At 33.4% G+C, this 15,850-nt stretch overlaps 2 protein-coding genes across 7 annotated transcripts; both read left to right on the forward strand.

Annotated features, from left to right (window-relative positions):
* Positions 1 to 2,375: 2,375 nt before the first annotated feature.
* On the forward strand, positions 2,376 to 8,569 carry LOC112737555 (uncharacterized). Of its 5 annotated transcripts, none has more exons than XM_025787509.3 (9): positions 2,376 to 2,854; positions 5,635 to 5,860; positions 6,803 to 6,946; positions 7,042 to 7,157; positions 7,231 to 7,322; positions 7,432 to 7,453; positions 7,541 to 7,609; positions 8,116 to 8,184; positions 8,271 to 8,569. In XM_025787509.3, exons 2-9 carry the CDS (start codon positions 5,656 to 5,658, stop codon positions 8,349 to 8,351), a joined length of 798 nt encoding a protein of 265 aa, XP_025643294.1. In that variant the 5' UTR covers positions 2,376 to 2,854; positions 5,635 to 5,655; the 3' UTR covers positions 8,352 to 8,569. The 5 variants fall into 5 exon arrangements, with proteins under 5 accessions (XP_025643294.1, XP_072067449.1, XP_025643296.1 ...); XM_072211348.1 differs by having other exon boundaries at positions 2,386 to 2,946; XM_025787511.3 differs by having other exon boundaries at positions 2,387 to 2,854; positions 5,635 to 6,626.
* Positions 8,570 to 10,662: 2,093 nt separating this feature from the next.
* On the forward strand, positions 10,663 to 15,311 carry LOC112737556 (putative zinc finger protein CONSTANS-LIKE 11). Of its 2 annotated transcripts, XM_025787512.3 has the most exons (8): positions 10,663 to 10,793; positions 11,119 to 11,951; positions 12,521 to 12,739; positions 12,871 to 13,172; positions 13,351 to 13,533; positions 13,949 to 14,034; positions 14,226 to 14,354; positions 14,471 to 15,134. In XM_025787512.3, exons 2-5 carry the CDS (start codon positions 11,301 to 11,303, stop codon positions 13,475 to 13,477), a joined length of 1,299 nt encoding a protein of 432 aa, XP_025643297.1. In that variant the 5' UTR covers positions 10,663 to 10,793; positions 11,119 to 11,300; the 3' UTR covers positions 13,478 to 13,533; positions 13,949 to 14,034; positions 14,226 to 14,354; positions 14,471 to 15,134. The 2 variants fall into 2 exon arrangements, with proteins under 2 accessions (XP_025643297.1, XP_025643299.1); XM_025787514.3 differs by lacking the exon at positions 14,226 to 14,354 and having other exon boundaries at positions 14,546 to 15,311.
* The last annotated feature ends 539 nt before the right edge of the window (positions 15,312 to 15,850 follow it).

Consider the following 15,850-nt stretch of genomic DNA (forward strand, 5'->3'; position numbering starts at 1 on the left):
CAAGGTTTTTAATGAAACAATTCTCATCACAAAGGATATTGTACTATTTTTTCCTTCATTAAAGTTTTTTTTCCATTAGATTTTTCTTTAATAAGGTTTTAATGAGGCATAATCTTAAATGCACATCAAAGAGAAAGTGTTGTGATAAGGATGGATGCCCAATTAATGACTTGGGCGGCTAATTTTTTTAATAGTAAAGTTCAGTTGATCAAAGACAAACCTAAAGTTAATTGAGTTTGAAAGTGTAACTTTTGTACGTTTATAAATAGAAGTGCGGTTTGAAGCAATGACTTACACAAACAACAAACATTCCTCCATCTCTTTATATACTGCAACATATAATTAGTGAATATATATAAATCATCTCTATTATATTGAGGTAATAATATTACTAAATATTAATATTATAGTCTTCTATTTTCACTTCTTTATTTTATATTTCTTTCTGTTTCTTTATTTATTTTACAATAGTTGGCACAATTCAACACAAAATCAATTAAAAATGGATAAAATCAGGAAAAAAAACTGGTGAGCAGTTTTTAACTAAAAGCTTAAGATGGAACCAAACAAACAACTAACTCTATCCGGGTTTTTGCTCTTCTCTAGATCATTAAATAAAGAAAAAGCATGTGATAATATGTGATCTAACACAACTTTAAATAATAATTTGAAATGAAAATTTTGATTGTTGTAGACCTATGTTATTTGCAGAGTTATCTATGATAGCAGTCAATCCCATGGGACCCTAATGGGATTGAGGCAACCCACCCCATCCCAGCACGCATCTGAGACGAGATCAGATGAGATATCGGTTTTTTCATCCCATCCATCCCAACTGGTAATGTGGCAGGATCTCGGCCAAATCCCAACTTTCCTCGGCAAATCCCGCTGGGATCTTATGTGGATGCTGAAAACCGTTTCCGCCCTATAAGCAGCATCAATGATGAATTTAAAAGAGGTATATGCGTACTTTCACTGCCCTTTTCTAGTCTGCGACTTTTCAGTTACTAAAATCATTTTCACTCCCATGTATATATAACATTAAGAGAAATCCTAAATTTCTCTTCTGCCTCTCTTCTTAAAACAAGTGGTAAATCTCAATTCTCAAGTGGTTTTCTCCTTTACAATTTAATAATTTCATGAAATGACACCAAGTTATCAACAAAACCGACACCTTTTGTTTTTCTATTTTAATTTGATTGTAGATTCATTCTAAGAGGAGGAGCAAACTTGAGCACCAGAAGTTGTAAGACTTTGTTTTTGTCAAATATAACCAAGCTCTTAAACAGAGATTTGATTGTAAAGATGGAATAGATCCTATTATTCTTCGTAACGTTGACGCTGATAATGAGTGCATGATAGGACAAAATGGTATTTGATTATTGAATTTTTTGACTTGCGGGTATAGTTTTAGATTGCGGATGGCGGCTCATGGAGGAAAGCTAAAAATCCACCATAGTATTATGGTGGGCGGATGAACTTAAAATGTAGTACATTATAAATAAATTCTAATCAATATAAGCAATTTTTTAAGCATAAAGCATGCAATTAATTCAGCAAATTCAACAAACAAACGCAACATTAAGACATAAAACACCAAAACAGATAAGACATAGAGCTTAAATGCCAACTATGCATATTCAAATACTAAAAAGTCAAAAGAAACACCAGAAAATAAAGAACATAAGGAGGACTGACATATGTAAAGTGAAATTAAGGATAGAAGAAGAGAGGTTCAGAACTTCATACTTACAAAAGGAATGGAAGAGTTGGAAAAGGAAAACCACCTGGAGTGGAGAAGGAGGGCCAACCGCCGCTGGCAGAGATGCTACGATGGCTTCTTCCTCGAGCAACAGAAAGAATAACAGAGAGGGAAGAGATTTTTGGAGAGAGAAGAGGCCGAAGCTAATGCGTGAGAAGGAAACTCTCTAAACCCTAAAGATTTCGGCAATGCAGCGTCGCTAAATCTGCCAAGTGATTTGCTAAACTGGTTTAAAAAATCACCTGGCGGATTTAGCGACGCTGCATCACCGAAATCTTTAGAGTTTAGAGAGTTTCCTTCTCACGCATTAGCTTCGGCCTCTTCTCTCTCCAAAAATCTCTTGTCTGTCGTTATTTCTGTTGCTCGAGGAAGAAGCCGTCGTCGGTGATTGGCCCTCCTTCTCCACTCTAGGTGGTTTTTCTTTTCCAATTCCTTTTGTAAGTATGAAGTTCTGAACCAATGTTCTGAAAATCGGACTGGTTCAACCGCAAACTGACAATATTAACACTCCGGTCAGACATGTAAAACCGTTAACGGGTGAAAAATGGTTGAACCGGAAGGTCGGACCGAACCGGAACCCGCCCGGTTTACACAAAAACGGAAGCTCCTTCGTTTCTTTCTCCCTTTCTCCCTTTCTTTCTTTCATTCAGAAAGAAATCGCACAAACCCAGCCAAAAAACCCTAGCACTGTAAGCCTATACCACCGCCGCAAGGAGTGGCATACTGCCGCCGTCCGTCGCACTCAAAGTTCGCCATCCGTCCGTCTATCTAGCTTCCCTCGTGCTCCAACTCTTCAACCCCTGTTCGCTGTCACCGATAGCGGCTGCTTCCTCGAGCTCAGCGTCCGTCGTCTTTGATTGCTCAGCCGCGCTTCCGTCGCCGTTTGCTTGCCGTTCACGTTCGCGTCTTCGTTCAGCCGTCGTCTTCGTTCGCGTTCTTCGCCGTTCACGTTCGCTTGGCGTTCACCGTTCGCGTTCACTCGCCGTTCACCGTTCGAGTTCGCATTCGCGTTCGTCTGGAAGCCACGTTGCTCTGCTTCAAACTCTGCGACCAACCCGCGTGCTCCACCTAGCCGTCGAACTGCTCTCTTTTGTGAGTTCCCTAAAGCCGCCACCAGACAATACACTTACACAACACCAATACTCCGCTTCAAACTCTGCAACTTCTGATTTCTATTACAATAAGTAACTATTTGATTTGGTAGTGGTTTGGATTTTTTCATAGACTGAATTAAAGTTACAATAGTTATGTTCTCTTCTCTATAACATTGATATTAAGCTTTGAATTCTCTTATTTCGTTTCAATTTTTACCGCACTCAACATGTTTGATGAAATGCTTTAACCATATTTCTGGTTGGTTTTATAATTTCTAGCCTTTAGAAACTTAGTAAGTTGATTGCATGTGAAATTAGAATAATTGGATCTTAGTAATTAGGAAATTTTAGCTGCACAGATAGCATCTTTGCAGAAAACATATTAGCATGATGATTCCACTTGCATTAGTGTTCTTATGCTAAATTTTAAGTGTTATTGACTTATTGTGAACTTGTTAATTTGCTAATTGTCCTTGTGTTGTTGTTCTGTTACTTCTAATTTTTTTTTGTTTTTGTTGTGATTTTCTGTTCTCGAACTTGTTAAGTTGATAATTTGCTAAATTGTTGGGCTACTATTGTCTTAATTTGCTAAATTGTTAGGCTGCTGCTATTTAATTTGTTGGATTTTCATTTAGGTCTTGTTCTTGTTTATTTGCTAAATTGTTCTTGTGTATTTATTGTTGTCTTTGAGATTATTGCAGGATATTGGTGATCATTGATTTATTATATGCTTCATGTTTTCATTGTTTTCTTCTTCTGAAGGAAAAATAAATTCTGTTTTCATTGTTTTGTTGATTGTTTGTTTGTTTCAGAAATCAATTTTTTGTGATCAATGTTCAAACTCTGAATGTTGTTCTGTTTTGTTTTAAGGCTGTGTTTGGAAGAGGTGATGATTTCTGAGTGTTGTTTTGTTTTTGTTTTAAGGCGGTGTGTTGTGTTCAATTTTCATTTTGTAGAAAATTCTGAGGTATATAAGGATTAAGAAGGAAGACTATTCCAACGGTATTACTATGTTGATTCTGGTCTACTACAAGCTTGAACATAGAATTGAAGAGAGAAACCCTTTATTATTTCATCATTGGCCTATTTTTGGCATTGCATATCATTGTAGTTTGTTTATTCATAGAACTAGTTGTTTATGATCCCTTTTTGAAGTAAAAAAATGCAGTAGAAGAGTGTTTAGAACCGGTTGCTCTATTCATTGAAATTTTATAGAATCGGGTGTTTATTATAAAACGGTTTTTCCGGTTGAACCACGGTTGAACCGGTTGAACTAATAAACCAGTGAACCAGTAACTAGAGCGGTTCGATGATTGGTCCGGTTTTCAGAACCTTGTTCTGAACCTCTCTTCTTCTATCCTTAACTTCACTTTACATATGTCAGTCCTCACTGTTCTTTATTTTCTGGTGTTTCTTTTGATTTTTTAGTATTTGAATATGCATAGTTGGCATTTAAGCTCTATGTCTTATCTGTTTTGGTGTTTTATGTCTTAATGTCGCGTTTGTTTGTTGAATTTGCTGAATTAATTGCATGCTTTTTGCTTAAAAAATTGCTTATATTGATTAGAATTTATTTATAATGTACTGCATTTTAAGTTCATCTGTCCGCCATAATACTATGGTGGATTTTTGGCTTTCATCCATGAGCCGCCATCCGCAATAAAAAACTATGCCCGCAAGTCAAAAAATTGAATAATCAAATACCATTTTGTCCTATCATGCACTCATTATCAGCGTCAACGTTACGAAGAACAATAGGATCTATTCCATCTTTACAATCAAATCTCTGTTTAAGAGCTTGGTTATATTTGACAAAAACAAAGTCTTGCAACTTCTGGTGCTCAAGTTTGCTCCTCCTCTTAGAATGAATCTACAATCAAATTGAAATAGAAAAACAAAAAGGTGTCGGTTTTTGTTGATAACTTGGTGTCATTTCATGAAATTATTAAATTGTAAAGGAGAAAACCACTTGAGAGTTGAGATTTACCACTTGTTTTAAGAAGAGAGGCAGAAGAGAAATTTAGGATTTCTCTTAATGTTATATATACATGGGAGTGAAAGTGATTTTAGTAACTGAAAAGTTGCAGACTAAAAAAGGGCAGTGAAAGTACGCATATACCTCTTTTAAATCCATCATTGATGCTGCTTATAGGGGGGGGGGGGGGAAACAGGTTTCAGCATCCACATAAGATCTCAGTGTGATTTGGCCGAGATCCTGCCACAATACCAGTTGGGATGGCTGGGATGAAAAAAACCGATATCTCATCTGCTCTCGTCTCAGATGCGTGCTGGGATGGGGTGGGTTGCCTCAATCCCATTAGGGTCCCATGGGATTGACTGCTATCATAGGTAACTCTGCAAATAACATAGGTCTACAACAATCAAAATTTTCATTTCAAATTATTATTCAGAGTTGTGTTAGATCACATATTATCACATGCTTTTTCTTTGTTTAATGATCTAGAGAAGAGTAAAAACCCGGATAGATTTAGTTGTTTGTTTGGTTCCATCTTCAGCTTTTAGTTATTGATAATTTTATGCAACCCATCAATTGGATTGTCTTGTTCCCTGGTTTGGTTGAAATGATGAAACTCATGGTTGCGATATAAGATGTTTATATTAGATGCTGAGACCAATATCAAGATTTTTGTTTTAGTTCTTTCTTCAATGAAATAATAAAAGTTACTAGATTACTGGCATTTCTTGGAAGTTTTTTAGTGTAGGATCATGATGTTTGTAGACTCCTCATTCCTTAACCTCAACTTGTGCGAGGTGCAGATTGTAGAAAGAAGAAGACTGATGATGTCTGGATACGTTAGACGTGCGTTGTCCTGTAGGAACTTTTTTATGCTTTGGAGTTCTGCTCGTCAGGGTTTTGATACCACTCACATTATCAGATCACCAATTAACACTCAGATCTTTGATAACAATAGAGATTTATCCGTTCCAGCGGCTAATTTTATCATAGAAAGTCGCAGATCCTTTGCTAAAGGAAGGAGGTTAAGTATGTCTTCACTACATCTCTGCTAAACTTTATGAACCAGTTTTTATATTGCTCAGTTCACTTTTTGACTTCTAGATACGATGGGCCTTGGTTGTGTCATTATTTATTTTATAAGGTTTTAAATGAAAGTTCAAGCTCAGAACAAACACTTAGGGTGCATGCAGTCTGAACTGGACTCATGTTAGTTTGGTCCTAGATAAAGGTAAACAAAGGATTAAATTTCTGTAAGTGGGTGGGACATATCCTATCTTGTGTTTGGGGATAGATCCTTCTCAAATGTCAAATTGTGATGATTATGAGAACCTTGATGTTGATCAAGTGAACGGGGGAGGCTTGTTAAACTGGATCATTCTGATAAAGATATCTCTGGGGAAGAAAAGGATGGTGTTGTCTTGGGTTCAAGGAGGGGAAAAACCTAACAAGATTTCTAGGGATTTGTCCCCTCTTTTTCAAAAGAAATCTAAGCAGTGTCTTTAGTAATGTGAAGCACCCTAGAGGAAATGCTTTTTCTCTAGGCTGGATCCTTCTACATCATCTTTTGGAGACATTTTTGTTCACACCTCCAAGCTACCTTCGCAAGTTGCACCTAAGAAGATTGTGAAGCAAATATGGGTTTCAAAGGATGGAGCTAATAAACATCCAGTATTTTGTTTTTGCCCTCCCCCCTTGTAGATGCCAAAGGAAAATGAGTGTATAGAGGAACTCTTATCCCCAGTTTGTATTATCCTTCTCCGCATCTTAATGAAATTCTTCTTTCATAAAAAAGGTCAGTTATCTTAAGGCTGTGATTTTGGAATTGGTATGCGATAATTTTGACTTAAAACATATTCATCCGCTGCTGCATATTCATCTTGCGAGATTATCATGTCAACTGTCGAGCATAATTTAATGCTCATTATTTACTTTCTTGAATGTTCATGGTCATTGGTCCATACATTTTAGAGGATGAAGCCGGTGTCAGTACCATTGAAGTTCCACCAAATGTTGGGCCTAATATCAAGGCAAGTGCTATGTCACAGATGGAGGCTGCAATGGCTGCGCTATCAACTGAACTAAGCAAACTACGAACTGGAAGGGCCTCTCCAGGTATACTATTGGTTGTATTAGTAGTTTATAAAACATCTCCGTGTATGTGATAAAATAGTTGACACAGTACACGAATCATGAAAATGTCTCCACAGGAATGCTGGACCACATTATTGTAGAAACTGGCGGTATTAAGATGCCTTTGAATCGGATTGCTGTTGTTTCAGTCATGGATCCAAAAACATTATCTGTTAATCCCTATGATCCAGAGGTACTTTATATTTTTGAAGATGTTTGTTTTATTTTCGCAAGGTGCTAAATACTGAAGTAATGTTACTTTGCAGACACTTAAACAATTAGAGAATGCCATTGTTTCATCACCATTGGGGTTAAATCCTAAAGCAGATGGTGAGAGATTAATTGCCGTTATCCCACCGTAAGCACTTAGCCCATTTACATTTAGTTTCTCCTGCCTCTGAGGAAATTATTAAAGAATATGCTCATAACAAATTGACTAATTCACCTCTCGGCCCCTGAATGACCAGATTGACCAAAGAGCACATGCAGGTAAGGTTATAATACTTAATTCCTTTTGATTTGCACTCCTTATTACATGACATGTTGCTATATCCTATTGTTGGACATTTGTTTCAGGCCATGACTAAGTTGGTTGCTAAATCTTGTGAAGATGCTCGACAAAGTATTAGAAGAGCACGACAAAAGGTGTGGCGTAGAAAGCTTTGCTACTTCTTGATTGGTATTTGTATGATTTTCATTTACTTGCATAAGTGAAGTGATAAGTATTAAGGAAAAGGGCTGCATTAAGTATTGAGAGTTCTCCATTGTACCTGAATCACTTGGCCCACTTTAAACTTGAATTCATCATGCTTTATTTGGCATTCATACATTCTCTTAAGCTTAGAAGTTTGATTTGCAGTGTCGGATGAACCGAGTTATACTAATGTTGGAAACTTGAAATCCCACTATTTTATGTACCGAGTTATATAATGTATGTATTAGAGTGGACTGGATATGTTTATTATATTTTTCTTAAAAAAAAAAAAGAAAAAGAAATGGTGATAACAAAAGTACGGAATAGGGCTTCAGCCTAACATTCTGGGTTATGTTTTCTTTCCCGGTTAGTAAGGTGATCATTTTGCATTATTATTATTCTGGTATTGTACTAGAATTTGTTGCAATTGTGTTTATTGACATGGTTAATTTTACAGGCAATGGATGCAATTAAGAAATTGTATTCAAGCCTCCCAAAGGATGACATAAAAAGATTGGAGAAAGAGGTAAGTTATATATGCATATTGTTGTTGTGAAGAGAATCAGATTCCATGGTTTTAGTAGTATGGTTTCTGATATTTCCTGCCTACAGGTTGATGATTTGACCAAAAAATTTATCAAGAATGCAGAAGATACATGCAAGGCAAAGGAGAAAGAAATTAGTCAAGGTTGATTTGTAGTTTCATTGCTAACATCGTTGAAGCTTGACTGTATTATCTGTAGGAATTTGTTGGTATTCTGGCAATTTTTTTAATATACATAAAATGAGCATGGCAATTTCAACCTTGACTGTGTTTTGATTAATAGATAATAGAAAGTAATTGAATGGAGTGGAATTATATTTTTGTTTGAATAGTTTAAATGAGATGAACATTTCATGATTTCACAACACTCCTGGTTTTATTTCATTTTGCTCTTAATTCAAGGTGTGGTTTTGTTTTAATATATATATATATATAAAGTTAAATTATACATGCTAGTTGATTTTAGTGATTGATTTTCGTATTCAAATAGTATTTTTGATATACATATATATTAAAGTAGACTGTCAAACAAATCAGTAGCATTTAGCCTTTCGGATTATTCTTATAAAAAAAAAATATTTAGTATAATGCACGATAATACCATCCTACAACAATTAACGTCCAATGTAACATGTAACATCTGCCATAAAAATAAATTTTCTTGTCCGACTTTTAATTTTAAAAAGTCTTGTTTGATTTTTCGTAGAAAATTAATTGTCTTATTATTACGGATAAAAATTAATTGACTCAAACTTTCTCTTGAGATAAACCATCTTATTATTACGGATGGCAAATGGTTAAAACTTCACATTAATGATTGGTTAAAACTTTCCAAAAGTTTTAAATAGAGTAAAAATTACTATGTAGAAATTAGAAAGTCTATTTAAATGTTCTCAATGTCTAAATTTTTTATGGTCAAGAATGATGATTATCTCTCAATTTGTTAAATTATTTATTTTTCAATTGCATTTATTTATTTTCCTGATAACTCTATTACTATGGTCAAAGCATGGGGTGTTCAAAGCATGGGGAGAGCGATGCCAATTTTTGGATTAGAGAAAACGGTGTGAGGTGTAAATATTTATGAGCTATTTAGTGATAAAAATATTTCCTTTTCTTAATATTGTAAAAATATTTATGATTTTCATTTTCTATTTGTATTTTTTGCAAACTATTTTCATTTTTAAATTCCTGTATTTTAAGAAATATGATTGGTTTGTTAAAATAGATTTTCTTTTGAAATTTAGAAAACAAAAAAAAATTCGGTTGATTTATTTCGAAAAGAAATTTTAATATCAAAATAAAAAACTAAATATATCATTAAATAATAAATATTATAAATATACTTTATTTTATAAGTTATTTAATCAACTACAATTAATTTTATAATTTCGTTAGATTGCAAGAATTATTTCAAAAAAAATTAATTAAATTTTAAAAAGTTAAAAATTGTTGCTAGATAAATTTTTATATAACTAACTTAAATTAGTCTACTCATCAAGTCATCCATTCGATTAAACAAAATATCAAAGAGTTCAAATTTTATTTTATGTATAAGCAATTAGAACTTAGTCAAGAACACCTAAAAATAAAGAATTTAATTTTAATATACTTTTAGTATAAAATAGTTTTAGCAGTTATAAAAAAATAGATATAACTATACAACTGTAAAATACTTTACATATTAGTGCATTAACATTAAACTCTAAAATAAAATTAAAAAAATCAAAGTGCATTCTGCTAAGTTGGGACAAAATATTATGCCATCGTACCAGCCGAAACATATTATACTCCAGCTGAGAAAATAAAAGGAATTTATTTTTTAAACAAAGGAAAATAATGTATTTATTATTATTATTAAATATATTTTTTATTATAATTTTCTTTTTTGAAATCGTTCTGTTCAAAGAACGTGATGCTACTTTGTAGTTATAAGAACGTGATGCTACTTTGTAGTTATAAGAACGTGTTATATGCGCAATGAAACATGTTTCTTTTGGAGGGTAAGACTGAAATCAATGTTCTTTCTATTAGGTGTTTTTAGTAAAAGTGTACTGCACTTTAGTACGGAGAAAATTACACACAAGGCTTAATAAAAAAAATCTGAATCTAAATCTCCAAATATAGAACAAGATTTAGTATTTCGTCCACTTCTCAGAAAATTCAGGATGAAAAATAGCATTTAACATTACCGTACATAGTAATTCCAACATAAAATAATTTAATTTTCTTAATTAAATTTATTTATATATCTCACAGTAACACACACTTGTACTATAGTTACTTGAGCCACACAGAACACGTGCTAGTTCAATAATCCTATGTTCTCTGATTTCTCCACAATAATTGCATGAAAATCTGCTTCTCCTTCCTAATTAGGAGGCTGAACATTTCTAACATAAAAAATCTACACGTCACGTAACACGTCACCTTCACTAGCCAATCATATTTTGGTCACGTGTAACACAATTGCAAAAGCTACGAAAAATTATGAACGTGTATAAATAACAACCAATCTATCTCTCTCACTTTGCTCATCTTCTGCGTTCCTTGCTATTGGCTGAATCTTTATTTCAGCAGTTTCTGGATTTGTAAGTGTAAATCTCACTCACATTCTCATTAATTTATCGCTAACGATTAAAATGTCATGACCATAGTTACATGAAATGCGGTACGTTCCTGCACGGGAACGAGTACGCGATACCCCACATTTAAATATGTATGGGCTATGACAGATTTAAATGGTGAATTAGTACGCGAATTCCTCTCTTAATTAGTGAATTCATGTAACTATGATGACAACATCATATTGAACCAATAAAATTCAAAGCTAACAATGAAATTGCGCAGATTTTGTTTTCTATTTGCAGTTTGTTTTTTTTGTGACGTTAAGGTGTTTGATGTTTTTCCCCTTAGGTTCAAATGAAGGGTTAGAAGCTACAAGAAAGACAAAGCGGAATCAATACCATTGGAGCTTAATTCAGTAGCATTGATCGATCAGTTAGAGAGAATTCATGATTTCATATAGCATGTGCAATGTTGGAGCCCACTGTAATTAGCATTAATACTTAATTTAATTTATATTATTCATATAAAGCATGAGATTTGAGAGGATCATGGAATTTGAAACACTATGTGAGTGCTGTGGGGTTGCAAGAGCCATTGTTTATTGCAAATCAGATTCTGCACGTTTGTGCATGGATTGTGATGTGTCCGTACACAGTGCAAATTGTTTATCTATGAGGCACCTTCGTTCTCTCTTATGTGACAGGTGCAATTCCGAAGCAGCAATTGTTCATTGCATTGAGGAAAAGTTGTCATTTTGCCAAGGTTGTTGTGAATTGAACCAAAATGGGTGTTCAATTTTGGGACACAGGCTTCAATCGTTGAATTGTTACAAAGGTTGTCCCAATTTCACTGATTTGCCTGGCTTATTCTCCTTTGTTCTCGATGATTATTCCTGTTCAAGTGGTTTGGACCATAATGGTGGCGGCAGCGGATCAATTGACACATCATTGCCTAGAAGTGAAAGCTGCAATAGCAAGTGTTTGGAGCAGCTTGTTAACACTATTAACAATGATGGCAATTTCGGTTTTGTTAATGAAAAGTTGAAGGAAACAGAACCATGTGTCAAATTTGAGCCTTGGATGGAGCAATCTTTGAGTTCCGGCATTCCTCCATCAAATGCAAATTACATGTCAATGGCATACTCTGGTGACCAAGCAATTTTCCTTCCAAACCTTCCGAAGGTACTACCTTCTACTATTTTATTATCTAATGACTGTCTTTGGATCCTGAGAAATTTGCAATTTATGATCTCGACTTCTGTAAAATCTGTGTGTGGTTTTGATTGGAAAGTTTTCAAAAGTAAATGAAATTATTCTCTGCTGTCATCCATATTGTTCGATGTACAAATCAATTTCGCACTTATGGTTCGAACAATGCATTATTTTCCATTTCTAACTTACTTCCAGACATTTTTGAACCAAAATCATAATTTCTAAATTTTATAAGGACAAAAACTCATTTACCCTTTTATTTAATTGTATATTCTTATTTACTTGTTTATTTGGTTATTAATATATGAAACGATAATGCTCAATTGATTGACATGCAAATAGTTTATTTCATTATGTCACAGGATAGCAAGTACTAGAATAATGAGAGAAGTGGTTAGAATTTGCACTGCAAGAAGTAGTAACGTACTTTGTATGTTGGATCAGTTCTCTTAACAATACCCTGCTGTTCTTATTAACTAAAATTTTAGATAATCCAATTTTTAATAATTCTTTTTCTTATAACTCTCCCTTAACTCTAGCTGCAGGAATGTCCGAATTTGAACAATCTAGGAATCCATGATGGTGATGGTCTCAACATGGATAATTTTCAATTTAACTTTGAAAATACTGATGAAATATTTGACTATTCTCAAATTGACACAACATACCAACTTGTTAATGGAGGAATGGACCGTGAATTAATGGGAAATAACATATCAGCAACAGAATCTAATGCTCTTTTCGAGAGTACAATAGAGGTTACAAGCAAACTTATTTTCTATTGTAACTCTAGAATGTGAAAAAACTTTGTGTGGTTTAATAGCGATGGAGTTGTTCGAGCAAAACTGATTTTTCGTCGGGGGTGATGTTTTGTTTTGTTTTGTTCTAGGCTGGTGGATCAGCTAGCGAGATGTATGGAATCAACAGCAATGAGAATTGTGTGCTTATGCCTCCTAGCTGCAATGAAAACAGCAATCTGGGATTCTCAAAGGGTAGTCAACTCTATTCAAGCATGTCACTTCCACTTCCTAACGGCGAGAGTGAAATCGGTGCTACAGATTATCAAGATTCTGGTTTGTCATCGATGTTCCCGATGGGTGATTTGTCTATGGAACCGATCTCAAAGGGTACATGCCAGCAAGCCCGGGAGAAAGCGAAATTGAGATTAAATGAGAAAAAGAAAAATCTAAGGTATCTTATCTATCTTCAACTCTTCGTTTGTATAATTTATGGTACAAAATTAACAGTATTGACTTTATTTAAACAACATGACCTGTAAAATTTGATTTGAATCCCTTATGCTAGATGAGTCTCTAAGAAAGTAAAGTTGCACGCTTACTGATGGAGTTTCTTATTTCTTCTTGTGCAGGTTTGGTAAGCAAATAAGATATGAATCTCGCAAAGCAAGGGCTGATTCGAGAAAACGTGTGAAAGGTAGATTTGTGAAAGCAGGCGAAGCATATGATTATGATCCTAAGAAGACAAGGAGCCTCTAAACATGTTATATGTGTAGCACTGTCCTTTCCTGCAAATATGGCCTGCTAATATTAAGGTATATGAATGTTTTGTAGATACATTGGATTTTTGTTCTCAAATGTTTAATCAATATGAGATTTGTTAATCTAATGATTGTGAGATAGTGCTTTAAATTTTGATGTAGCTAGATAATTACTCAACCCCAAACTTGATTACTTAAGTGATTGTTTCAGATATATTAGACCTTTTATGGTAGGATTCATAATCAAGGCATTATTAGTAAATAGACGGAAACAATTTGGTATATTTTTAACTCAAGGTTTCTTGATATAAATTGTATCAAGATATATTGAATTGTTGATGGGTCAAATTTTGAAAGTGACGGATATTTTGGAAAGAAGATGGTATATAAGAAAATGCTTTTGCATCTGGAAATTGCAAAAGAGGACATATAGTATATGTAACAAGATATTGAATTTAATTATTTGTAGGAAGTGTAAGAGGTAACAGACATGTTGCATAGAGGAGCAGAAAGTTTGACAGATTCAAGTTGCCTCAAACTTCAGGCACCCAAAGGGTAAGAACAAATACAACTCTTTTTCATCGATAACAATTTTAGTACCACTTTTCAAATTGCAAAAGGATTTAATTGAATCCTTGAGTACCTCTACCAAATATCTGTTCTACCTTTGTTAATTGAATTAGTGAAATCAAAGCTTTTAAATCAAACAATTTTAATTGAGTGTTTGAAATTTTGAATCCTGCCAGATCTAGTTCCTAATGTGCATACCATTTGCTACTGCTCCATGACCAAAAATAGAAAAAGACCCTTTGTTGCATAAAACTTAGAGTTGGAGATAGCCAATTTTATTTCCCTCTTCTATGGTGTGTTTTGAGGTAATGTGTTTCAAAAGAACCTTAATTGTCTCTTAAGTTGACATTTGGATTTAAGATTTTACTGCTCTTAATTTTTATTATTTACAAGCTTCTATACTTGTTTTTCTTGTTTTCAGAGGAGATATGCATGATGATCCATATTTGAAATTTAACTCTTCAGGGTCCACCTACCTTTTTTCCCTGTTTTATAGGGGGCTTTTATATGGTATTTGAATACCATCTAGTAAGGAATAAAAGAGAAACTGGTGTACAAATTGTATCTACATACATTGATTTCAAGATGTACAGAATAATGATAGTGACAGATAAAAGAGAACGGAACAGAAAGAAGGAGTATTCTTAATCCATTGTTCGTTAGAATAGTGAAAATGCCAAGCATTGATTCAAAATTTGAGACAACTATTGTTGAGTTGGTGGAAATGTTACTTTCTTAATTATCTTGAAGTTCAAAACATTGCTCCTGTGGCTTGAAGGAAATTTCATTTTCTGGCATTGGTGACTCTGAATGACCACTCCTGTTCCATTACTTGGTTGAAGTTTAGGGTTGAGAGAGGCTGTTTCCCACTACCCTTCTTCCTTTTTTTTATGTATAGATGTATGAAAATATTGCTGCATGGCAATAGTGCAGGTAAAGCTTTATCATCATCTCTAGAGGAACAACCATATGAGATGATTTCAAACAATATCCACTATATATACATGATTTCATTTTGATGTATTGAAAATGTAAAGATTTTATATTGTCATTCAGTCAAATTCATTCTTTAGATGATTATTTAAGTAGGAGTGTAAACATTTTTTATTTCTACTCATTTTTAGTTTTAACAAGTTTCATTCATGTTTTTGACAATATTTGTAACCTAGCAGTTACTCTAAGTTACTGTAGCATGTAATCTTTGAAAGCATAGCAGCCCAAACTATTTATATAATAAGATGCATTTATTTATTTTTTTATTATGATATATGTTCTACCATGGTTAATATATATGATAGTATACATAGCATATTTGAATAAGTTTTAGGAAAATCTAATACTGCAAATCAAATATTAAGTTGAATTAGATAAAAATATATTGTTTGTGTTCAATCTTTACTAAATGTAGACTCACGTTATGAGCAGGACTAAAATGAATTTAATTTTTATGAAATAATTTAGAAATGATTTTTTAAAAATTAGTATAAAGTTCATTTTAATTAAGATATTTGCAGATTGTATTAATCTAAAATTAATATAGTAATCGTGCTAGTAGTTTAACACATTTTATTTCAAAATAAATGAAACTTAAATATTTAAAGGAAGTTTCATATAATATGCAGCTAAAGTTCTTACGAAATTCATAAAATTAGAATAAATAAATTTTAAAATAAACAACAAAAGCTTTGGAACCTAATATGACTTTAAACATAAGCAAGTATGCATATGTTTATAATTATTAATTATAAAAATATCACATTTTTTTTTAGATTACATGTTTGAAATGAAAGGTAATATATAT

Source organism: Arachis hypogaea, chromosome 13, assembly GCF_003086295.3.
Source record: "Arachis hypogaea cultivar Tifrunner chromosome 13, arahy.Tifrunner.gnm2.J5K5, whole genome shotgun sequence".
Taxonomy (NCBI): Eukaryota; Viridiplantae; Streptophyta; class Magnoliopsida; order Fabales; family Fabaceae; genus Arachis; species Arachis hypogaea.